Genomic DNA, 25366 nt, shown 5'->3' with positions numbered 1-25366 from the left:
AACTGGGGGCAGTTTTGTCCTGCAGGGGACATTTGGCAATGTCTGAAGACATTTTTGATTGTCAAAACTGGGTAGGGGATGCCACTGGCATCTAGTGGATAGAGGCCAGAGATGATGCTAAACATCTACAATGCACAGAACAGTCACCTAGAACAAGGAATTCACTGATCTAAACTGTCAGTAGTGCCGAGGTTGAGAAATCCTGGTCTGGTATATATGAAAATTCTTCTCTGGTTAAGTCCTTAGTAGTGTTTATTCTTATAGACTGATTAAAGCTTTCCTTTTTATTAGGAAGTGCAAAAAGAGTAGACTGAAATTACTCCTTCCATTACATTTTTTTCCATTCAAATTTGGTTTCAGATTTTGATTACAAAATATTTTTTTCCTTACGTTATACAACATCTGCTGGTTTAGAAAAAAGTAATCTTGGCAGCTCATACCAGCCACACATTTCACCTCAGCCGAGATTGCTAAGGACATTACAGTACTGAAATTAAGGAAATAGTTTAAATTCTTAAAGGTGTGCTTTTTTGCTTATTTTTGTTTTTATCTTTTCTTTTTGAAACAGAGTCCTGCTCTGTTGCCCAGGCCGGAGTGCAGTGGTGCGATCTTGGCTCACTGCAACCTCCACCTCCTGGGTTCGAGATTCCTCTGCCTCAGCCTCCCGAGTAGCCGGGATTACAGGCATGCACCACCATGCCCAGCTAATTTCTGAATTTTTAGTAGAGACAGGGTTTCACCATGTTGGCCAGGCTGGTCTCGAACTCCTGACCTCAGGTGATCCCGCCTTGGCCTCCCAAAGTGCTGAGATTACAGCTGTGAGCCACCACGCCTGGCCTGTTTTTATCTTTTTACCTGGCACAGTGGGTGCTTAGGAAATGAGCATTTTCCTACAAATTAATAAATTTGTTTATACAAGTAGTTGGAAAGCAGAGATCACCAAATTTCTACATTTCGATCTCATATGAGAGGGGGAAAGGCCAACATGAATTTACTTCTAAAAGCAACTTTTATTTATTTATTTATTTTGAGACAGAGTCTCGCTCTATCACCCAGGCTGGAGTGCAGTGGTGTGATATTGGCTCACTGCAGCCTCTGCCTCCTGGTGGAGTCTCCTGCCTCAGCCTCCCGAGCAGCTGGGATTACAGGCGCCCGCCACCATGCCTGGCTAATTTTTGTATTTTTAGTAGGAAAGGGATTTCACCATGTTGGCCAGGCTGGTCTTGAACTCCGCTTGCCTTGGCCTCACAGTGTTGGGATTATAGGCATGAGCCACCGCACCAGCCTAAAAGCAGCTTTTAAATAGGTTACGTATTCATCCGATTCTCATATGCTTTCCTCTTTTACCTGACTGTAAACTCTGTTAAACTTTGGTTCATAGTGATAACACCAGAGTTCTAAGAGATTTGGGGAATGCTTACTTTAGGTTTAGTAACTACTATGTTATGTCTCTTACTGGATCCTAATTCTTTGAGGCATGTTACATTTTACTGTAGAGTATAATACACACCAGAAGCCTTCAGTCTCCAGGTAATAGCCAACTCTCATTCCTCTGCGGGTGGTCTACGAATGACTCAGGGAAGGGCTCTTGGAGGGAGTGTGTGAGAAAGACCAATATGCTGAGAGATGAGAGGGGCCTCCGTTCCACCTTTTGCTACCCTTTGACTCTTGTGCTTACCTAAAGAGTCAATAGTGATGAGGCTGCTACATCCTGTGTTCCCTGGAACACCCTGGGCCTTACGGGCATGGGGCTTAGAGTGGCTTAAAAGGTCAGACACATGGAGTTTTATTTCAGGAGGCCACTCAGCTGTGTGGTCAGATGTGGTCAGTATTTATTGGGCTTATAAGATGTTTTTGTCAGGTGTGGTCTGTCACACTGTATTACCCTTTTGGCATTGTCCTACACCTGCTGCGTCAGGTGTTCTCTGCCCCTATGCGTGTGCCTTTCTTACCTCTGACAACATCTACTTCCATCTTGTTAGGAGGCCTAATGGCTCTTGTTTCTGAGGAGCCATAGAATGGGGCCTCTGGTTTTCTTCTGGAAGTATGACTGCCTTTGTCCTCAGTTGTCAAACTGCTTTAATATTCTACCCCATCCCATGGCTCTTCCATTTACCTAGGTTTACTTGCATCCTTGGGATTGCTTTATTTACTTCACCCATGAGCATTGAAGACTATTCCTTAAATCTGTAAGCTATTGATCTGTTTATAGAAGCTCTTTCCACTGGCCTCTACTTCCTTCCTCCCAGTCTTTCCTGCGTACAAAGCTCACCACTGCACACAATAACTCTTCCTAAAGGGACAAGCAGTATCGTTGGGCCTGCAATTGCCTTAGAGCCAGATAAGCCAACAGCTGAGAGCTTTAGACACTGATGTCTGAGGGACAACTAGTCACTGGCCATATTTGGTGCTGTTTCCCTGCCTCAGTGGCCTTAGGCTGTGGGATTTCCATATGGTATTGACCTCTGCAGTGAAGTACTCAGCTATGTCTGGTCCCATAGATGTGACTATGTGAACACTATGCCTCAGTAGATGGAGGCTGTTCTTTGACTCATTCTGCAACTGCATTGCCAGACCCAGAGGGCCATGGTAGGGGGAGTATTGTTTGGGGACTAGGAAATTCTTGCTGTCAACATTTGAAAGTTCTAAAGTCACTTTGAAGCTGTAAACCAAAAATAAAATTCTAAGCCCTCCAACCAATTGAATGGACCCCCTTGTTGGCCAAGGGCATTCCAAAGTAAACTTGAAAAACGAGTTCAAGCCAGGATAGGAAGTGGAGGTTGGCAGTGCCTCATTATGTCCTCTTCCTTTTGGAATTCAGGCATAACTGACCAACATTAACATTAAAACAGAGATCTTGGCCAGGTGCAGTGGCTCACACCTGTAATCCTAACACTTCAAGGCCAAGGTGACTGGATCCCTTGAGCTTAGGAGTTCGAGACCAGCCTGGGCAACATGGCAAAACCCTGTCTCTACAAAAAAAAAATAAAAATTAGCCAGGCATGGTGGCGCTCACCTGTAACCCCAGCTTCTTGTGGGGCTGAGGCAGGAGGATTGTTTGAGCCTGGGAGGCAGAGGTTGCAGTGAACCTATATCATGCCACTGCACTCCAGCCTGGGTGACAGAGTGAAACCCTGTCAAAAAAAAAAAAAGAAAGAAAACAGATCTTAAGACCAACCAAATTGCTATTGTATAGCAGTAAGATACATAACATAACAGATAGCAGACCCTGAAAGAAATCTAAGTATTTTATCCCAAAATATACTCCTTTGACATATTTTTAAATGGTGCTGCAAAGCTGTCTCTTGTCAGAGAAATCTACATTCTGTAGAGAATCCCTTTCCCGTTCCAGGTCTTTTCCTGATCCAGGGGAGATCAACTAAGAATCTGGTACCTTTTTAAGTCTGATAAACATTTACCTTCTATTGTTTCTGAAGCCTGCTACCTGGAGGCTTCACTTGCATAAGAAGAACCTTGGTCTCCACAACCGCTTGTCTTAGCCCAGACATTCTGTTGATTCCAGGTCTGTATTTATTTTTATTTTTATTTTTTGAGACGGAGTCTCACTCTGTCGCCCAGTCTGGAGTGCAGTGGCGCAATCTCGGCTCACTGCAACCTCTGCCTCCCAGGTTCAAATGACTCTCCTGCCTCAGCCTCCTGAGTAGCTGGGATTACAGGTGCGCGCCACCACACCCGGCTAATTTTTGTGTTTGTTTTTAGTAGAGACGGAGTATCACCGTGTTGGTCAGGCTGGTCTCAAACTCCTGACCTCGTGATCCACCCGCCTCAGGCTCCCAAAGTGCTGGGATTACAGGCGTGAGCCACCATGCCCAGCCCTGATTCCAGATCTTTAGATAATAAAACTTAACTCTTTCAACTAATTGCCAATCAGAAAATCTTTGAATCCACCTATGACATGAAAGGACACTTTCACTCCTGACCCCGACTTTCTGGACCAAACCAAATGTACACTTTACATGTGTTGGTTGATGTCTGCTGGTAACTTCTGTTTCCCTAAAAAGTCTAAAATCAAGCTGTTATCCAGCCATTTTGGGTACATGTTCTCAGGACCTCCTGAGGGTATGTCACAGGCATGTCCTTAAACTTGGCAAAATAAACTTCAAAATTGATTGAGACTTGTCTCAGATACTTTTTGGTTTACAAGGCACAGTGCTTAATTAAATAATTTTCAGTTTAGAGTTTTGTTACATTGTCTCTGAAGTAGTTTCAGTGGTTTTACTAATTATGTGGGCAGAAAATATCTAAAAGAAATGTGTTTGACAGTCTTGTGTTTTGATTTTTTCTTACAGATGTAATTATATTGATTAAATCGGATAGCGTCCATCTGTACTGTAATCCTGTAAACTTTCGCTATCTCTTACCTTATGTGGCACATTGGAGAAATCTGCATTTCCACTGCATGACCGAAAATGAGGTAAGAAGAAAAGAGAAGACAGGCACCTAGAGACTCTCCAAGAATACTCTTTAAGGAAAGTGTTGATCTGAAATAGGATCAGCAATCAAATTGCAGAGTGTGATTATACAAAAAAGATTATCTGTTTGAAGTGGAGAATTTCATATTTTGTTTTGAGGCTACCTTATAGATAAATTGTATGCCTGTGGAGACAAAAGGAGGCTATTCAAATTGGGACCTAGTGGTAAGTTTATGAACTTAACTTTTTGCCTGCTTCTTCATCACCATCCTGAATCCCATCTCTTAGGGGATTAGTGCCTAGGGACTGCCCTGGGATTTTTTTTTTTTTTTTTGGGACGGAGTCTTACTCTGTCACCCAGGCTGGAGTGCAGTGGCACAGTCTCGGCTCACTGCAACCTCGACCTCCCAGGTTCAAGCAATTCTCCTGTCTCAGCCTCCCGAGTAGCTGGACAACAGGCACCTGGCTAATTTTTGTATTTTTAGTAGAGACGGAATTTTGTTACATTGGTCAGACTGGTCTCAAACTCCTGACTTTAGGTGATCCGCCCACCTCAGCCTCCCAAAGTTCTGGGATTACAGGCGTGAGCCACCATGCCTGGCTCCCTGGGAGAATTTTTTAAGCTTTCTGACATTCCTGTGTTTGAATGTCTTGGTATCTGTTTTTCTTTCCCTTTGGGCCCTTTTCAAGGGTTTGACTGGAAATCAAGTTTGGATTTGAGATTTAGGATTTCATGAAAGTTGTGACTTGATACTGGTCAAGAACACTTCCTCCCATATGAGTATTTGGCGGAATTTTTTTGGGGAAAAGTGTTATCTCTTGCATTTAGGTTTCCTGATCCATTTCAGTTGATTTTTGGGTATAATATGAAATAAGGGCATAACAAGTCTTTCTGACTAGCAAATGAAAAAGATTGGCTTTGGAAACACCTCCTTGGGTGCAGTCCTCTGTAAATGTCATTTGGGACAACTCTGATTGATAAAATGCAGAGAAAATATGGGAATTTGTGTGATATCAGAGCTTATTTTTCTTTTGATTTCTCTCTTCAGTATGAAGATGAAGAAGCCGCAGAAGAATTTAAAATTGCCAGCTTTGTGGACATGGTTCGAGACTGTAGTAGAATTGGCATTCCTTACAGCTCCCAAGGTGAGTATCTGACAGCAAGCCTTCTAGAACCTTGCTTAGGTGGTGTGTGAATTGAACGTCACTACTTTTCCTTTCATTGGGGGCATTCAGCTGAGAAACCCCTTCGTCTATTTTTACCAAAGACATCAAGCAGAATTAAGTATGGGGACTTTTCTGTGCAAGCTTGTATTAATTACTGTGAAGTTTCTGCAGCAACACAGCAGGCTGCCCAAAATCAGGTAGAAGAACTGATACAGAATTTAGCACAATTGACATGGCTGTAACACTTACTATGCAAAGAGTATAGTATAGATGTTGGGGCATCTTGGTAATAAGAAAGAGGGATTTGGATAACTTCTAAAAAGATATGCTGACATGTTTTTAAATGATGTGTAAAATACAGGGAAAAACTATCAAGTTTAGCAGTGCTTGTATTGCAACAACAAAAAGAAAAAACCTTGCACATTGAAGCTATTATTAACAAGAAAGGAACATTTTTGCTTTCGTAGTTTTCCCTTGAGGAAGTTGATTGGCTATGTTTCTTAAGGGAAAGGAGCCAAGTTTGTGTCTGTTAATAATTATTCCCACTGAATGATGCAAGTCAGATATAATAGACTACTCTTATTTTTTACTTAATTTACTCAGGAAACTGGAATGTTACAATATACTTTAAAGAAATCTGAATGTAACTTGTTTATGGTTTGAATTTTCCTTGACTTTCATTTTGTATTGCTAGTTTTAATATCTAACCATTTTATCTGTTTGAATTTTATTTTGCTAGGTGAGGCCCTGGTGACCACGTGAGAAATGATACCTGTCTAACCATGTTAGATCAGGTTTAGACTGTTATATTCAGGATGGTATCTGATATGTGTTGTTGTATTTGATTCTTCTAGGTCACTTGCAGATATTTGATATGTTTGTGGTGGAGAAATGGCCAATTGTACAGGCCTTTGCACTTGAGGGCATTGGAGGGGATGGATTTTTTACCATGAAATATGAGGTATGTATGAAAAGCAGTATGCCTAGTTTTTGTCTGCCACTGGGCTGTTTTTATGAAGAACCCATGTGAGTGTGCATTATTATAACACCAAAAAGCTGGCAGTTACCTCACAGGGGCATGGAGCAAGTTAGGACACTTGAAATGGAAAATAGTTGCTGCTAAAGGCTAGTCCCAGACTGAGGTCCTGTGTCCTTTCTTCTTGGAGTTCTTCTCCGTCCTTCCTCTCCCTTAACCCATTCTCAGCTAACTGTTCTTCCTGTCTACTCCTGTAGCCTCCTAGATTGACTTTTCCTACAGCTTTTATGATCCTGTTATTACACATTTGTCACACTCACCCACTTGCCCACCAACCCATCCACCCTGGTCTTTGTACTGGAAGCTCCTTAAGTACAAAAACATAACTTGTTGTTGTTTGTACCTCAGAAATTTATATAATTTGAGAACTACTCAAGATCAGTGAAAGGGACAGTGCAGAATTTGGATAAGTACAATGTACTAGAGGAATGGAAAGATTAGCTTTTTTGGTAAGAGCAGTGTCTTTTATTTCAGCATTCCTTGCATCTAGAAAATGACCAGTAAATATTTCTTAAGTGAGTCTGGGACAGGGTGTGGTCCAGAGTACAGATTAAGGAAAATGGCCTGATAGGTTAGCAGCATGACCACGAGTATCCATGTGCCTCCATGGGATCCCCACTGAAATGACCTGCCCGGTACAGGAAACCAGGGACGGGGAACATTGTCATGCTAGAAATGGGGACATCCTGTTAGGGAGAGAGTAAGTGAGTCCCTTAGAAGCAAGGCACAGAGCTAATTTCTACCCCTCTGAGAAGTACTGGCATCCCTAGCAGATGACTGGAGGCTTGCCTGGGAGAACTATCACATCCTCTGAAATGGAGCAGCATGGGCTGTGGGGCTGAAGGGAAGCATACCACTTGGACTCCACTTTTCCTTTTCCAAAATCACAGTATTCTCACGTTGACTACAAGTAGCAGAACACCCACAAAGCTGTGGAAGCTTCCCCTACTGGGAATTAATGCTGTCTAACTTAGAAGAGTAGGGGCTTGAAGGGAGGCAGGCCATAGGGGTTAGAGAAGAAACTTAACATTTTTATAATATTAATTAATAATGGTAATATTTATTTTTAATTAATTGTATGAACTAGGTCTGAGTGCCTACTATATGCCAGGTACTTTTCTAAGCACTTTATGTGAATTGACTGGTTTCATTCTTATAGTAACCCTCTGAGGTAAGTATAGTAACCCTCTGAGGTACATCCCCGTTCAAGAGCAATTAAATGAATTTCCCAGTTTCACAGAGCTAGTGAGAGGCAGAGCTGGGGCCAGGTCCAGATGGTCTGGTTTCAGAGCCTGTGCTCCTAACCACTGGGCTGCAGCTAGAATCACATTGGAAGAAGTGCACTGGGAGGCCACATAGTTGACATAACCCAAATGAGAGAGGTTTTCTGACCTTAAGGTGCGTCACACTATGAAGTCACATTCAAAAAGAACGTTATCTCCTTCCAAAAAAACACCTTTGAAAAGTAATGTAGATCTTTACATTAGGATGGTGTTTTTAGGAAATGGGATGGGCCATGAAGAGGAAATGGTACACATCATAAAGGAAGAGTTACTATAGGTCTTCTCTAGGTCCCTCTCTCCACATCCTGTCCTTTTCTGTAGCTGCTCACTTTTATTTTCAGATACTTTCCTTTTGTCTCCATCTCATTCTACCCCACCTCAGTCTTCTTTCCCCTGCCCTTTCCAGTGCTTTGAGGTGTGGAGCAGTTTGGCCTACAGATGGGCTCTGCCAGTGTCCTCTCTACTCCACTCTGATGGCCTGATGACTGCCTGAGCCAGAAAGGCTCTTGCCTCCTTTGCAGGCTAAGAAAAGGAGAGCTATACTTAATAACTTAATTTTTAAAACTTGTGTTGTATTATATGGCCATACCCAGAAGAAAGTCATTAGCCCAGATGTGTTTTGTTCCTCATGTGGTAGGTGCCAGCATGAGAAAGAAAGCCAGGCCCAGCCACAGCTTTTACTTGGCATTTATGCTGGGCCAAATTTGAGTCATCGATATAGATAATTTTTTCTTCCTGGGAAGCAGTACAGGGAAGTTCCTCTGCTAGGGTGTTTTCTGCCTCTAACTTCCTCCTTCTTACTCTCCCACTGCTGGAACTGTGATCTGGTAATGTAAATTTACATCAATCAGCTCCACAAGGGGAGGATCCTAATAGCAAACTTCTAAATAATGAGTAGCCAGTGAGCATTCATTCATCTGTTTATGGACAAATAGATCTTCATATTGAAAGATAGAATAAGAATTAGGAAAAGGGTCAACAAAATGTAAGAAAGATACCACAACATATTAGATGCAGGGATAGATCAGCATGCTTTAAAAAAAGATTTTCTTTAAGGAACAAAAATAATTGAGAAAATTTCTCTTTTTGGTACTTTTTAGGAACAGAACTTATAAAAAGAGAAATGAGATCTAGCAATGAGGTGAGCAATCAGAATTAAAAAGGGAGATGGAAGACATATAAGAAAAGATTGTAGGAAGTCTCAAAATTTATTAGTAGAATGAAAACTTACATTAAAAAAAGATATAAAAAATCTAATCAGTTGACACACTTGAAAAGCTTTTCCAGAATACAGAGGAAGGGGCCAAGTAGATTAAATCAATGGGAAAGAAGATGATGAAGTGGAGAATAGAGAATGGAAATTGGTGATATTGAAAGGAAAGAATTAAATTGAAGGTTGTTATGTAATAGTCTGTACCTCCCTCTGCCACTCTCCTCTCCCCTCAAGTGACAGTCAACCAGGCATTTGCAGATGCCACCTCCACCCTAGGAAAAACAAAGAACAGATTTGGGTGGAGGTTTTGTAAAAAAACTGAAAAGGGCCTGGTGAGTGGCTCACACTTGTAATCAAGCCTAGCACTTTGGGAGGCCAAGGCGGGAGGATCGCGTGAAGCCAGGAGTTCAAGACCAGCCTGGCAACAAAAAAATTTTAAAAAAATTAGTTGGGCACGGCTGGGCGCGGTGGCTCAAGCCTGTAATCTGAGCACTTTAGGAGGCTGAGGCGGGTGGATCATGAGGTCAAGAGATCGGGACCGTCCTGGCCAACATGGTGAAACCCCGTCTCTACTAAAAATACAAAAATTAGCTGGGCGTGGTGGCAGGCACCTGTTATCCCAGCTACTCAGGAGGCTGAGGCAGGAGAATCACTTGAACCTGGGAGGTGGAGGTTGCAGTGAGCCAAGATCATGCCACTGCACTCCAGCCTGGACGACAGTGTGAGACTCCATCTCAAAAAAAAAAAAAAATTAGCGAGGCACAGTGGCATGTACCTACAGTCCCATCTACTTGGGAGGCTGAGGCCGGAGGATAGCTTGAGCCCTGGAGCTCCAGGCTGCAGTGGGCTGATTGAACCACTGCACTCCAGCCTGAGCAACAGAGTGAGACCCTGTCTCAAAATAAATAAATAAAAATGAAATAAATAAACTGAAAGGCAAGACAAAACCAAGAGATTTCATTGGCTAGTGTAGTTTTTGCTTCCTGAGAGTAAAGCTGTTCACATTTCGGCATGTAGAATATAAGGGGATGGAGACCCAGTAATAGAAGCTCTGCATAACAGTTATCAGGAACATACACCTTCCAGTTAGCCTTTTCATTGCCTCATTTCAAAGTATGAATAGGAAGCCAAAGATCACCAGACATTTGATTAAACAGCAGTAACTCAAAAGAAAAAGATCAATTTTTTTTTTTTAAAAAAGACCAGTTCATTAAGACCCAAAGATAATTTAAGGTATAGAAGAAAACTTAAGACATAAAACTCTTTTTGGATGCCCAGAAAAATGTAAGATTTGTCAACCATAAGACAAGTGAATGTTGTAATAACTGAATGTATGGAAAATACGAGCTCTAGGAAATCATAATTGATAAAATCAATAGAGGGGTGGAAGGTAAAGTTAGGAAACTCTTTAGAAAGGTAAAATAAAAACATCACGGAGATAGAAAATATGATAAAAAAGTTAAAAGACTTTAACCTTTAAAGTTAACTTTAGGCCGGGCTTGGTGGCTCACACCTGTAATCCTAGCACTTTGGGAGGCTGAGGCAGGCAGATCACTTGAGGTCAGAAGTTCAAGACCAGCTTGGTCAACACAGCGAGACCCCGTCTCTACTAAAAATAGAAAAATAGCCAGGTGTGGTGGCACACGCCTGTAGTCCCAGCTACCTGGGAGGCTGAGGCAGGAGAATTGCTTAAACCCAGGAAGTGGGGGTTGCAGTGAGCTGAGATCGCACCACTACACTCCAGCCTGGGCGAAAGAGCGAGACTCCATCTGAAAAAAAAAAAAAGTTACCTTTAAATGTTAGAAGACTGATCTAAGAAGTCTAATATCCAATGAGTAGAATTTCTAGAAAGAGGAGGCCAGGATACCATAAGGGAAGAAATCTTTTTAAAACATAAACATTCCCAATCATAAAGAGAAATAAAAGGTTTTAAATTAAATCACTTAAGTATGAATGGGAAGAGGAAAAAAGACCCTTAAATCTGTCCGTGACATTTCAGACACTAGGGATAAAAGAATATCTTTTTTTTTTTTTTGAGACAGAGTTTTACTCTCGTTGCCCAGGCTGGAGTGCAATGGCATGATCTTGGCTCACTGCGACCTCTGCCTCCCAGGTGCAAACGATTCTCCTGCCACAGCCTCCCGAGAAGCTGGGATTACAGGCATGCTCCACCATGCCTGGCTAATTTTGTATTTTTAGTAGAAATGGGGTTCACCGTGTTGGCCAGGGTGGTCCCAAACTCCTCAGGTGATCTGCCTTCTTCGGCTTCTGAAAGTGCTGGGATTACAGGCATGAGCCACCTGCACCCAGCCTGGATGAAAGAATATCTTTAAAAGCTTCCAGGATGGCCGGGCGCAGTGGCTCATGCCTGTAATCCCAGCACTTTGGGAGGCCGAGGCGGGGGGATCACGAGGTCAGGAGATCGAGACCATCCTGGCTAACACGGTGAAACCCCGTCTCTACTTAAAAAAATATATATAAAAATTAGCTGGGCTTGGTGGCGAGCACCTGTAGTCCCAGCTACTCGGGAGGCTGAGGCAGGAGAATGGCGTGAACCTGGGTGGCGGAGCTTTCAGTGAGCCGAGATCATGCCACTGCACTCCAGCCTGGGCAAAAGAGCGAGACTCTGTCTCAAAAAAAAAAAAAAAGCTTCCAGGAAGTTGGTCAGTAAGTTTGGCCAAAAAAGAAAAAAAAGGCTTCCAGGAAGAAAAAACAAGTCACCCACCACAAAACAACAAAAACTGGTTCCCAAACCAACAAAAGCCCCCCAAAACAAAAACACTTACTAGGCATCAGGCAGTGAGGAATCCTGATTCCCTGAGAGATGGAAACAATCAAGGTGAGCCCCTTGATGGTACTAGCTTATCACTTTGAGAAAGTTTCCAGACACAGCATAGAGAAGAGAGGACCCAGGTGGTGCCCAGCGCACTGCCTGAGTTAGGAGTTGCAGCTGGGAGTCTGCGGAGACCAAAGCAGTTAGAGTACTAAAGAGGAAAGAACCATCCAAAGATTCCCCTTGCCCCAGTCAGTACTCAGCAGAATACTGATCAGTGCAGTCGTGTGTGTGGTAACTACTCAAGGTCAAGAGAAACCTATCTGAAAGGATTCGAGGATAGTGCCTGATGTGTGTTCTGGGCTGAGAACAGTGCCTGTTTTCACCAGTTAGACTGGCAAAACACATACAGGCCTATCTTAATTTGTTGTGCTTTGGTTTGTTGCACTTTGTAGATATTGCTTTTTTTTTTTTTAAACAAATTGATGGTTTGTGGCAGCCTGCATCCAGCAAGCCTGTTGGCTTCAATTTTCCAACAGCACGTGTTCACTTTGTGTCTCTGTGTCGCATTTTGGTAATTCTCATAATATTTCAAGCTTTTTCATTTTTATTATATCTGTTATGATAATCCATGCTGAGTGATCTCTGATGTTACCATCGGAATTGTTTTGGGGCATCACAAACTGCACTCATATGAGATGATGAACTTAAATGATGTGTGTGTTCTGACTGCTTCACTGACTGGCTGTTCCCTCATTTTTTGCTTTATCCTCTGACTTCCCTATTCATTGACCATAACAATATTGAAATTAGGCCAATTAATAACCCTACAATGGCCAATAAAGGTTCAAGTGAAAGGAAGAGTCACAATTCTCTCATTTTAAATCAAAAGCTGGAAATGGTTAAGCTTAGTGAAGGAGGCATGTTGAAAGCCAAGACAGGCTGAAAGCTAGACATCTTGCACCAAACAGCTAAGTTGTGAATGCAAAGGAAAAGTTCTTGAAGGAAACTAAAAGCATTACTTCACTGAACACAAATTATAAGAAAGTGAAACAACCGTATTGCTGATACGGAGAAACTTTGAGTGGTCTGGATAAAAGATCAACCAACCAAAACATTCCAGTAAACCAAAGCCTAATCCAGAGCAAAGCCCTAACTCTCTTTAATGTGAAGGCTGAGAATGGTGAGGAAGCTGCAGAAGAAAAGCTTAAAGCTAGCAGAGGTTGATTTATGAGGTTTAAGGAAAGAAGCTGTCTCTATAACATACAAGTGCAAGATGAAGCAGTAAGTGCTGATGTAGAAGCTGCAGCAAGTTATTCAGAAGATCTGCCTAAGATAGTTGATGAAGGTAGCTACACTAAACAACAGATTTTCAGTGCTGACAACAGCCTTGTATAAGAAGATGATGCCATCTAGGACTTTCTTTTTTATTTTTATTTTTATTTTGTTAATTTTTTTTTTTTAATTTTTGAGGCAGAGTCTCACCGTGTTGCCCAGGCTGGAGTGCAGTGGTGTGATCACGGCTCACTGTAGCCTTGACCTCCCAAACTCAAGCCATCCTCCCACCTCAGCCTCCCACCTAGCTGGGACTACAGGGGTACACCACCATGCCCAGCTAACTTTTTTATTTTTTGTAGAAATGGGGTCTCACCGTGTTGCCAGGACTGGTCTTGAACTCCTGGGCTCAAGTGATCCTCCCACCTCGGCCTCCCAAAGTCCTGGGATTACATGTGTGAGCCACAGCGCCCAGCCTCTAGGACTTTCATAAATAGAGAGAAGTCAGTGCCTAGTTTCAAAGGACAGCCTGACTCTCTTGTTAGGGGCCAGTGCAGCTGGTGACTTTAAGTTGAAGCCAGTGCTCATTTACCATTCTGGAAATCCTAGGGCCCTTCGGGATTATGCCAAATCTACTCTGTGCTCTTTAAGTGGATCACCAAAGCCTGGATGATAGCACATCTGTTTACAGCATGGCTTACTGAATATTTTAAGCCCACTATTGAGTCCTACTTCTCAGAAAAAAAGATTCCTTTCAAGTGTTACTGCTGATTGACAGTGCAGCTAGACAGCAAAGAGCTCTAATGGAGGTGTACAAGAGGATTAATGTTGTTTTCATGCCTACTAACACAACATCCGTTCTGCAGCCCATGGATCAAGTCATTTCGACTTTCAAGGCTTATTATTTAAGAAATACATTTTGTTAGGCAATAGATTCCTCTGATGGATCTGGGCAAAAAAAAATTGAAAGGCTTCTCAAAAAGATTCACCAATCTAGATGACATTAAGGGCATTCATGATTCATAGGAGGATGTCAGAATATCAACATTAACAGGAGTTTGCGAGAAGTGGATTCCAGCTCTCACGAATGACTTTGAGGGATTCAAGACTTCAGTGGAGGGAGTCACTGCAGATTTGGTAGAAATAGCAAGACAACTAGAATTAGAAGTGGAGCCTGAAGATGTGACTGACTTGCTGTAATCTTATGTTAAAAACTTTAATGGATGGGGAGTTGCTTCTTATGGATGAGTAAAGAAAGTGGTTTCTTGAGATGGAATCTACTCCTGGTGAAGATGCTGTGAACATTGTTGAAGCTTCAACAAAGAACTTAGAATATTCTGCAAACTTAGTTAATAAAGCAGTGGCATGGTTTGAGAGAATTGACTCTAATTTTGAAAAAAGTTCTACTTTGGGTAAAATGCTATCACAGCCAGGCACGGTGGCTCATGCCTGTAATCCCAGCACTTTGGGAGGCCAAGGTGGGTGGATCACCTGAGGTCAGAAGTTCAAGACCAGCCTGACCAACATGGTGAAACCCTGTCTCTACTAAAAATACAAAAATTAGCTGGGCATGGTGGCACGCACCTGTAATCCCAGCTACTCAGGAGGCTGAGGCAAGAGAATCGCTTGAACCCAGGAGGCAAAGGTTGCAGTGAGCTGAGATCACGCCACTGCTCTCCAGCCTGGGCAACAGAGCGAGACTCCTCCTAAAAATAAATAAATAAATAAATAAATAAAATGTTATCAAATAGTGTGGCATATTGCAGAGAAGTCTTTTGTGAAAGGAAGAGTCAGCTGATGTGACAAACTTCATTGTTGTCTTATTTTAAGAAATGGCTGCTGGCATAGTGGATCGTGCCTGTAATCCTAGCACTTTGGGAGACTGAGGCAAGAGGATCACTTGAGACTAGGAGTTCAAGATCAGCCTGAGCAACATAACATTATCCCATCTTTACAAAAACATATTTTTGTTTTAATTAGCTGGCATCATGGTGCACCTGTAGTTCTAGCTACTCTGGAGGCTGAGGCAGGAGGATTGCTTGAGAAGGAAGCAGTCTTTCTGGAGGATTGCTCCAGAAGGTCAAGGCTGCAGTGAGCTATGGTTGTGCCACCGCACTCCAGCCTGGGTGTCAGAAGGAGACTCTATTTCAAGAAAAAAAGGAAAAGAAGGAGAGAGAGGGAGGGAGAGGGAGAGAGAGAAAGAAAAGAAGGAAAGGAAAGGAAGGGGAGGGGAAGGGAGGGAAAGGGATTGCCACAGCCTCTTAACCTTCAGCAGCCAACACCCTGATCAGTCAGCAGGTATCAGCATGGAGGCAAGACCCTCCACCAGCAAAAAGATTATGACTCACTGAAGGCTCAGTTGATTGTTCGCATTTTTTAGTGATAAAGTATTTTTAAAATTAAGGTGTGTACATTTGATTTTTTTAGATGTGTTATTGCAAAATAGACTATGGTGTGTTGTAAACATAACTTTTATATGTACTAGGAAACCAAAATATTTGTGTGACTTGCTTTATTGCATTATTCACTTTATTATAGTGATTTGGAACCAAGCCTGCAATAGCTCTGAGGTATGCCTGTAATTCACTGGGCCCTGGGTAGATCACTCAGGAGGATTTTGTCTCAGTAGCAGGGAAAAATCAACCCTAGACTGAGCAGTGGCTCCAGGCCTTCCTAATAATTCATAAAAGCAGGACCCCAAAGGATCAAACTGTTTTCAAGTAACTTAACTGCTTTCTAGAACAAAGCATAAGAATATTTATAGGAATACAAAAATATTTAGCACCCAGCAAGGTAAAATTCATGGTGTCTGGCATCCAGAGATCATCAGGCTTAAAAAAAGCAGGAAAACACAATTGATAATGAGGTAATCAGTCTTCAAAATTGGCCTAGAATTGACAGAAATGTTAGAAGAAAAGGACATTAAAACAGTTATTATAACTGCATTTCATATGTTCAAGAAGCTAGAGGAAAGACTGAGCCATAGAAGATACAAAAAAAAGACCCAAAGCTGGGCGCAGTGCCATGTGCCTGTAGTCTCAGCTATTCAGGAGGCTGAGGCAGGAGGATCACTTGCACCCAAGAGTTCAAGGCCAGCCTGGGGAACATAGCAAGACCCCTGTCTCAAAAACAAAAAAAACCCAAATCAACTTCTAGAGATGAAAACTACAACGTCTAAGATGAGAAATACACTGGATAATAATGAATGCAATAATTGAGAATTTTTTAAGAGGAAAAATACACTAGATGAGATTAATGGCAGATTGGATAATGCCAAAGAAAAGATGAGTGAATCTGAAGCCATAGCAGTAGAAACTATCCAAGATGAAGTGCAGAGAAAATAAAGAATCCAAAGTCATAGTCATGAGGACAGAATAAAGACATTTTATGTCTTTTTATTTTGTTTTGTTTTCCTTTTTGTGGAGAACAGGGTCTCTCTATATTGCCCAGGCAGGTCTTGAACTCCTGGGATCATACTGTCCTCCTGCTTCTGCCTCCCTAAGAGCTGGGATTACAGGTGTGAGCCACCATGCCCAGCCAGAATAAAGACATTTTAAAACTAAAAAATAAAAATAAAAAAAAAAAGAGTTTGCTTTGCATTAATCTTTTTTTTATTTTTTATTTTTTTGAGACGGAGTCTCACTCTGTCACCCAGGCTGGAGAGCAATGGCATGGTCTCGGCTCACCGCAACCTCTGCCTCCTGGGTTCAAGTGATTATCCTGCCTCAGCCTCCTTAGTAGCTGGGATTACAGGTGTGAGCCACCACGCCTGGCCAGAATAAAGACATTTTAAAACTAAAAACAAAACAAAACAAAAAAAACAAAAAAAGTTTGCTTTGCATTAATCATTTCTTTTTTTTTTTTTTTTTTTTTTGAGACGGAGTCTCACTCTGTCACCCAGGCCAGAGAGCAATGGCACGATCTTGGCTCACCGTAACCTCCGCCTCCTGGGTTCAAGTGATTCTCCTGCCTCAGCCTCCCAGGTAGCTGGGATTACAGGTGTGTGCCACCACACCTGGCTAGTTTTTGTATTATTAGTAGAGACGGGGTTTCACCATGTTGGCCAGGCTGGTCTTGAACTCCTGACCTGAGGTGATCTGCCCGCCTCGGCCTCCCAAATTGCTGGGATTACAAGCGTGAGCCACTGTGCCTGGCCTGCATTAATCCTTTCTTAGCTGTTGGATAATGTGTTCCATCAAAAAGGTAGTTAACCAAGAAAGAGGAGACAAGTAACCCACAGAGCAAAATCCATCAACTGAGAGCTCCAGGATGATATCAAAGAACGTGAAAGTCCAGCCAGAATGAGGTAGAAGAAGAAAGGGAATTTGAATTTCTGATATGTTTAAGTCAGTGGTTCTCAGTCAGGGTGAATTTGTCTCCTCCTTCCCCCTAGACATTTGACAATGTTTGGAAATATTTTTGGTTTGCATTTGGAGCAGCGGGGGCGGGTGCTATAGGCAGCTAATGAGGGCCTACAATGCACAGGGCAACCCCACAGAACAAAGAAATGTCAAGCCCAAAATGAAAATAGTGTTGCTGTTGAGACACCGTGGAGTAGGCAAATTGGATGGGGCTGGTAGAAAAAAACAGAATTGATTTGTAAAAAAAAAAAATTATACAGGTGAAAAAAATGAAGCTGTTAGTACTTCTAAGAATAATAATAAGAAAGCAAATTGGAATGTAAAATGTACTTAGCCTGCAGTAAATAATATTTACATGGTTTTAACATTGTGAACAATAATTGTTAATAAACCGCTTCAAGCGACAGCAATGCAAGATGGCAGCCACCACAGGCTCAGTAGTAAAAGTCCCTTGCAATTTCCAACTGTTGGAAGAACTCGAAGAAAGCCAGAAAGGAGTAGGAGATGACACAGTTAGCTGGGGTCTAGAAGATTACGAAGACATGACACTTACAAGATGGACAGGGATGATAATTGGGCCTCCAGGAACAATTTATGAAAACCGAATATACAGCCTTAAAATAGAATATGGACCTAAATACTCAGAAGCACCCCCCTTTGTAATATTTGTAACAAAAAATTAATATGAATGGAGTTAATAGTTCTAATGGAGTGGTGGACCCAAGAGCCATACCAGTGCTAGCAAAATGGCAGAATTCATATAGCATCAAAGTTGTCCTGCAAGAGTTTCGGCGCCTAATGATGTCTAAAGAAAATATGAAACTCCCTCAGCCACCTGAAGGACAGTGTTAGAGCAATTAACCGAAAAGAAAAACCACAGGCCCTTCCCCTTCCCCCCAACATTCGATTTAAGCAGTCTTCATTTTTCAGTAGTAAATTTTCTAGATATGTCTTGTAGACCTCAGAATACTGGAAAGGAAGCTCCCATTCAAAGGAAGTTAAGATACTGTAAATGATACTAATTTTTTGTCCATTTGAAATATATAAGTTGTGCTATAACAAATCATCCTGTCAAGTGTAGCCACTGTCCATGTAGTTGAACTTCTGGGATCAAGAAAGTCTGTTTAAATTGATTACCATCATAACTGGTGGGGCACATCTAACTCAACTGAAAAGACACATCACACAGTCATTTTGCTGCTGATTACACAGCCTGGGGTCTCTGCCTTCTCCCCTTACCCTCCCACCTCCCACTTTCCCTGCAACAACAGCCGTCTAGCCTGGGGGGCTTGTTAGAGTAGATGTGAAGGCTTCAGGTCGCAGCCTGTGGGACTACTGCTGGGTGTGTGGGGTGCTTTGCCTGCACCCCTGGTTTAAGTCTTAAATGATGCCCCTTCCAAGCCATCATCCTGTCCCCACACTCCTCCACTCCCACCTTTGGCCAAAGCATAGATTGTAACCCCTCCACTCCCCTCTGAGATTGGCCTTTGGTGAGGAATTCAGAGCTTTCCCCATGTCTTCTCTCCCCCACCTTTATCGAGGGGTGCTGCTTTTTATTCCCTCCTCGAGATCCTTTTTGCACCATCACCACCCAACACCTTCCATGAGACTTCCTTGCTTTGGCCAGAAGCCATCAGGTAAGGTTGGAAAGAGTCTTTGACCTCCCTTGTTTAATTTTGTAACCGTACTTATTCACTCTCCACCAGCCTGGGAAATGAATATTGGGTCCTCAGCCCTGCCACCCTCTGCTGTCATTGGCTGATGGGTTGTTTTTAGCTCAGGTTTTGATAAGGTGAAAAGAATAGTCACCAGGGTTACTCAGACCTGCCAGCTCTCAGAGTCCTTGGTGGTTAAACTCGGAGAAAGGCCGCATGAAGACACTTGGAAGCACACGTGATCCTTCTGAATTGTTTTACTTTCATGTAATGGCTTTTGCTTTTAAAAATTGAAGTTTTAAACAGGGCTTTCATGGTCATCCTTGCAATCCATTGGGGTCTAGTTTGGAATCTGAAAACTGGAACAAAAAGAACCTTGAATCCGGTGCATGCCTTGGTTTTGGTGCTGCTGCTGCTTCTCAAGATCCTCAGCAGGGATTAAGAAAGAACCCGGTGTGCACAGCAGATCCCCGAAATTGGTTGGCTTGACCTCCTGGCAAACTGCTGCATCTTTCCACTTTCTGTTCAGGACCACTAAATGCTGAAATTTGGATGCATACCAAAATAAAAGCAATTCATTGTGTAAAAAAAGTTATTATTAATAAACTAAAAAAGTCATATTATGATATTAAATGATGTTAGGATATGTGTGTGTAAACAGTTTGGGGGCCGGGCACAGTGGCTCACACTTGTAATCCCAGCAGTTTGGGAGGTTGAGGTTGGTGGATTACTTGAGCCCGAGAGTTTGAGAAAGAAACAGTTTGTGAATAGGAATGGGTGTAGAAGAACTACATCTTTGCCAGAAGTCAATATTTAGTTTCTAAATTGATAAATCAAAAAATAGTGATAGAAGCATATTATATCAAAACTGGAGGTAAATACCAAAAATAAAATGAAGTGAGTTCTAAGTGGTTGCTTCTTTTTTAAAAAAATTATTTTTTGAAAATGCGGAATGCTTCACAAATTTGCATGTCATCCTTGCACAGGGGCCATGGTAATCTCTGTATCCTTCCAATTTTAATATATGTGCTGCTGAAGGGAGCACCTAAGTGTTTGTTTATGAGGAGTGAGACTAGTGGGGGTTTGGGAAAGGTTGGAGTTGGGGATTACCATTTTTTATTGTAAGCCTTCTATACCATTTGATTTTTAAAGCCATGGACATGGATTATTTTGATTAAAATTTTATTTAAAACAAAGGCAAAAAATATACAATATACACAAGTCTGTATGTGCATGTATGTATGTATAAATATATATGTGCCCATTATTGAAGATAATCAGTACCAAAGTTTCTGAAAAAATAGTTTCCTTGTATGGTAAAACATTTATTAATATGTATAGGGCAAATATAATTGATAAAATTTTGATTTATTATTCTGTTCACACTAGTTTACACCAAAAGAGTCATTTCTGAACATCAGAAAGTAATTCTGATTGTCCTAATGATATTGACTTAATTATTTCAATGTTTTTGCCCTCTGTTGCAGTTGCAGGATGTGAGTTTGAATCTATGGAATGTCTACAGCAAGATGGATCCTATGTCTCTGGAGAGTTTGCTTTCAGATGTAAGGAGCCAAACAGTAACTTTTAAATATTAGTATTACATCCAGCTCAGTTACCTGCTAGTGATCTTTAATTTAAAGAAATGCAAAGGATATTTTAGTTTGCTTCGGTCAAAAAATAGAGCAGTTTCTTTCTTGATTATTGTCTTGAATTCCTTGGGGGTATAAAGGAGCCTGGCAAAGTGACACTGCTCCCTCTTCCACTCTGAGGTGACTTCACTGGAGGCAAAACCAGGGCCTCCTGCCTGGCCTTAGGTTTAGGTTTTTATCTAAAGGCATTCTTTCTGTTGGACTGGACTTTAGAAAAACAATGCAGAAGGCTTTCTCTGGCATGAAAAGATAGAAAGATGAGATTATGGCTTAAAGGAATCAAGGATTAGTTTGCAATAACCACTGTCAACTACAACAAGGGCATGAAGGGAAAAAAAAAGGTATGAAAAAATACTATAACCTACCACAATTAAGCTAATGGTTTCTCTATTTCATTATTTTCAGGCCCAAAGTACCAGTGCTGGGATTATTTATAAGTTCCTATGTTCTATTTCATTATTTTCTGCTTTCCATGCAGTGAATTCTTTCCTTACTCTTTTCCCGTTCTTCACTTGGCTACTTATTTTCAATTAAAAATTTCTTATAAGCACTCCTTTAGCTGTTTTTCAAATACTCTGATATGTAGTGTTTTCATTACTTAAATTATTAGTGAGGCCCGGGGGGCAAAGTGCCCAGGGGGCAAACTTTTTCTGTGAAAGTCTAGTTAGTGATATTTTAGCCTTTGTGTGCCGTATGGTCTCAGTGGCAACTACTTAACAATGCCATAGTAGCATGAAAACAGCTCTAGACAGTGTTTAAACAAATGGGTATGTCTGTGCTCCCAGGAAACTATTTACAAAAATACACGGCCTGTCTATATCAGGATCGGGGGGAAATTTGCAATGAGCAGCAACGAACAGAACTAAAGCTTTAGGACTCTGTACTCTGGTTAGGCAGGTCAGTGGTGTCTCTCAGTGGCCATAGATAGATATGCATGGTCACGGACTTAGAATTAGCCATTTCACCAAGGAGCTTCAGTGCAATTAGCGAGGAACAATATTTAACAACCAAGATCTGGGCATTAGGTATGTTTCTTGCTTCTGTGGGGACATTGGTTTTAGGCCCTTTGAGTGGGCATGCTGAGAAAATAAAGTAAAAGAATAATAAGGAAAAGATACAGTTTCAAAAATTGTCTTTCCTTGAAAGAACGGAAGGTTTGAATCTACGTATTCAAAAGGGCAGACTGGGCATAGTGGCTCACGCGTATTATCCCAACAGGTGTGAGGAGGCTGAGGCAGGTGGATCACATGAGGTCAGGAGTACAAGACCAGCCTGGCCAACATGGTGAAACCCCATTTCTACTAAAAATACAAAAATTAGCCAGGCACAATGGCACGTGCCTGTAATCCCAGCTACTCAGAAGGCTGAGGCAGGAGAATCGCTTGAATCCAGGAGGTGGAGGTTACAATGAGCTGAGATCATGCCCCTACACTCCAGCCTGGGTGACAGAGCAAGACTCCATCTAAAAAAAAAGAAAAGGGTATACCATGCCCCAGAGAAAATTGTCCCACAATGGTCAACACTGAGACATATTCTAATAAAGTTACTAGACTTCCCCTCAAGCCCTAAATCCCCCCAGAAAACAATAAAATGCGTTGGCATCCAGGTACAGATAAAGTAGAAAAATGCAGGGTGGCCTTGAGTTTCTCCATAGCAGAAAAAAAATGAAGCAACATACCTATAATAAAATCCTCAAGAACAAAAATATAACACCCAAATTTTATTTTATTTATTTATTTTAAAAAAATATATATTTTTAGAGACAGGGTCTTGCTCTGTTCCCAAGCTGGAGTGCAGCAGTGATCATAGCTCACTACAGCCTTGAACTCCTGAGCTCAAGTGATTCTTGCACCTCAGCCTCCTGAGTAGCTGGGACTACAGGCGTGCATCACCACACCTGGCTAATTTTTTATTTTTTTTGTAGAGATCAGGTCTTGCTGTGTTGCCCAGAGTGGTCTTAAATTGCTGGAACCTGGGAGGCAGAGGTTGCAATGAGCCAAGATTGTACCATTGCACTCCACACTCCAGCCTGGGCAACAACAGCGAGATTCTGTCTAAAAAAAAAAAAAACCTGAAAAATTAAGTAATAAAGATATAAATAACAATACAAAATGAAATGAACAGTAAAAGATAAAGCTGGATGGGTGAGGAAGGAGGGATTAGGAAAAAGAAGTATACTAATTTTATTACTGAACATGGTCAGAGATAAAGAAAATTGAGCATTAAAGTTTTTACATTAGTTAACAAGGTAAACACTAGCACTCAGTAATTTTTTTTTTTTTTTTTTTTTTTGAGACAGAGTCTCACTCTGTCGCCCAGGCTGGAGTGTAGTGGTGCGATCTTGGCTCACTGCAACCTCCACCCCCACAGGTTCAAGCGATTCTCCTGCCTCCGCCTCCCAAGTAGCTGGGATTACAGGCGCATGCCACCACGCCTGGCTAATTTTGTATTTTTACTGGAGATGGGGTTTTGCCATGTTGGCCAGGCTGGTCTTGAATTCCTGACCTTAAGTGATCCGCCCACCTCGGCCTCCCAAAGTGCTGGGATTACAGGCCTGAGCCACCACACCTGGCCTCACTAATAATTTAAGTAATGAAAACACTACATATCGGAGTATTTGAAAAACAGCTAAAGGAGTGCTTATAAGAAATTTTTAATTGAAAATAAGTAGCCAAGTGAAGAAGGGGAAAAGAGTAAGGAAAGAATTCACTGCATGGAAAGCAGAAAATAATGAAATAGAACATAGGAACTTATAAATAATCCCAGCACTGGTACTTTGGACCTGAAAATAATGAAATAGAGAAACCATTAGCTTAATTGTGGTAGGTTATAGTATTTTTTCATACCTTTTTTTTTCCTTTCATGCCCTTGTTGTAGTTGACAGTGGTTATTCTTTCCTGTTACACTAATGTTGGCCCTGGTCATATGGAAGGTGATTGGTCATAACATGACATGTCTGACAAGAGGCCTTCGGTGTTCTTGTGTAATTTTTCTTGGCCTCTTATACTCTTGCCGTGAGAACTTTTCTCAGGTAGTTGCTGCTTTATGTGTGAGTCCTGAAATGACATACATAGAACAGACTGTAACAGTCCAGCTGAGCCATAGCCAGCCTGCAGACCTGTAAGCAATAACCTGACTAATAAACTAATCTAACAAGAAAAAAAAGGGAAAAAGCAGAAATTTCAAAAGAGAAAAGAGGGCAATGATAGGTACAAGGAAGTTAAGAGTCATAAGAAAGTAATTGCATCATTTCAATGCAAATACATTTGGTTAAAGGTTAATTAAAATAGGCCCCAGGATAGATAGAAAATCTAAAATAACCGATTGAAAAAAGGCAGAGAAATTACCAGGAACACATTTCGTAATTCTCCTAAAACCTTCAAATATAGTTTCAGAGCTATTTAAAAGTTCAGATCTGGCCGGGCTCTAAACTCGGCTCTGAATTTGGGCTGGATTAGCGGCTCACGCCTGTAATCCCAGCACTTTGGGAGGCCGAGGCAGGTGGATCACCTGAGGTCAGGAGTTTAAGACCAGCCTGGCCAACATGGTGAACCCTCATCTCTACTAAAAATACAAAAATTAGCTGAGCGTGGTGGCACATGCCTGTAATCCCAGCTACTTGGGAGGCTGAGGCAGGAGAATCACTTGAACCCGAGAGATGGAAGTTGCAGTGAGCCAAGATCACGCCTCCAGCCTGGGCAACAGAGCGATACTCTGTCTAAAAAAATAAATAAAAGTTCAGATCCTACCCTTAAAACGTTTTAATGTAGTGATGAACTAAAACCAGACAGCATTGAAAAAGAACATCTTGCAAACTTTTAATGAAATTAGCTTAAAACAAAAATTCAGACGGCCCTGGATCTGGAAAAAAAAAGAAATTAGCTGTTATCAAAACTCAATAAAAAGAAACTAAAGAAAATGAAAACTACAGACCAGTATTATGAATATTGATACCAGTATTTAAGTTAAATATTAGCAAACAGAACCTAGTGTCATATTAAAATAATATTCTATGAAGTAGGGTTTATTAAAGGTTCTATATTTAGTTCAATATCTGGAAATCTACTAGTGTAATTGCTATACGAATTTTTCCTCTTGGAGGCTTTTCTAATGACTCCATAGATGCTAAAAAAAAAGGCATTTGATAACATTGAACATCTGTTCTATTGAAAAATTTCTTTTTTTTTTAGAAAGAGAGTCTCACTGTCACCCAGGCTGGAGTGCAGTGGCACAATCTCAGCTCACTGCAGCCTCCACCTCCCGGGTTCAAGTGATCTCATACCTCAGCCTCCTGAGTAGCTGGGACTACAGGTGTATGCCACCATGCCTGGCTAATTTTTGTATTTTTAGTAGAGACGGGGTTTCACCATGTTGACCAGGCTGGTCTCAAACTCCTGACCTCAGGTGATCTGCCTGCCTCGGCCTCCCAAAGTACTGGGATTCCAGGCATTAGCCACCAAACCCAACCTCTGTTTAAACATTTATAATTAAAGAAGAATGTAAAAGAAAAATAACATC

The 25366-nt window shown here is 41.6% G+C and overlaps 1 protein-coding gene, 1 non-coding gene and 1 pseudogene across 5 annotated transcripts in view; 2 read left to right on the top strand and 1 right to left on the bottom strand.

The window, feature by feature from the left end:
• DNAAF9 (dynein axonemal assembly factor 9) overlaps nucleotides 1-25366 on the top strand; it is a 162265-nt gene that overhangs the window by 27113 nt on the left and 109786 nt on the right. For all 4 annotated transcript variants that reach the window (XM_031004883.3, XM_031004884.3, XM_055372473.2 and 1 more), the window contains 4 exons: nucleotides 4311-4435; nucleotides 5483-5579; nucleotides 6455-6561; nucleotides 20684-20761. In XM_031004883.3, the coding sequence (XP_030860743.3) occupies nucleotides 4311-4435; nucleotides 5483-5579; nucleotides 6455-6561; nucleotides 20684-20761 (407 nt within the window). The remainder of the gene's footprint in view (nucleotides 1-4310; nucleotides 4436-5482; nucleotides 5580-6454; nucleotides 6562-20683; nucleotides 20762-25366) is intronic.
• Nucleotides 17110-19787, top strand: LOC109024396 (ubiquitin-conjugating enzyme E2 variant 1-like; annotated as a pseudogene).
• Nucleotides 20138-20241, bottom strand: LOC115931808 (U6 spliceosomal RNA). The gene has a single exon (XR_004068254.3). It is a non-coding gene; the product is annotated as a U6 spliceosomal RNA (small nuclear RNA).

Source organism: Gorilla gorilla, chromosome 21, assembly GCF_029281585.2.
Source record: "Gorilla gorilla gorilla isolate KB3781 chromosome 21, NHGRI_mGorGor1-v2.1_pri, whole genome shotgun sequence".
Lineage (NCBI taxonomy): Eukaryota > Metazoa > Chordata > Mammalia > Primates > Hominidae > Gorilla > Gorilla gorilla.
This window is presented reverse-complemented; position numbering and strand designations above follow the sequence as displayed.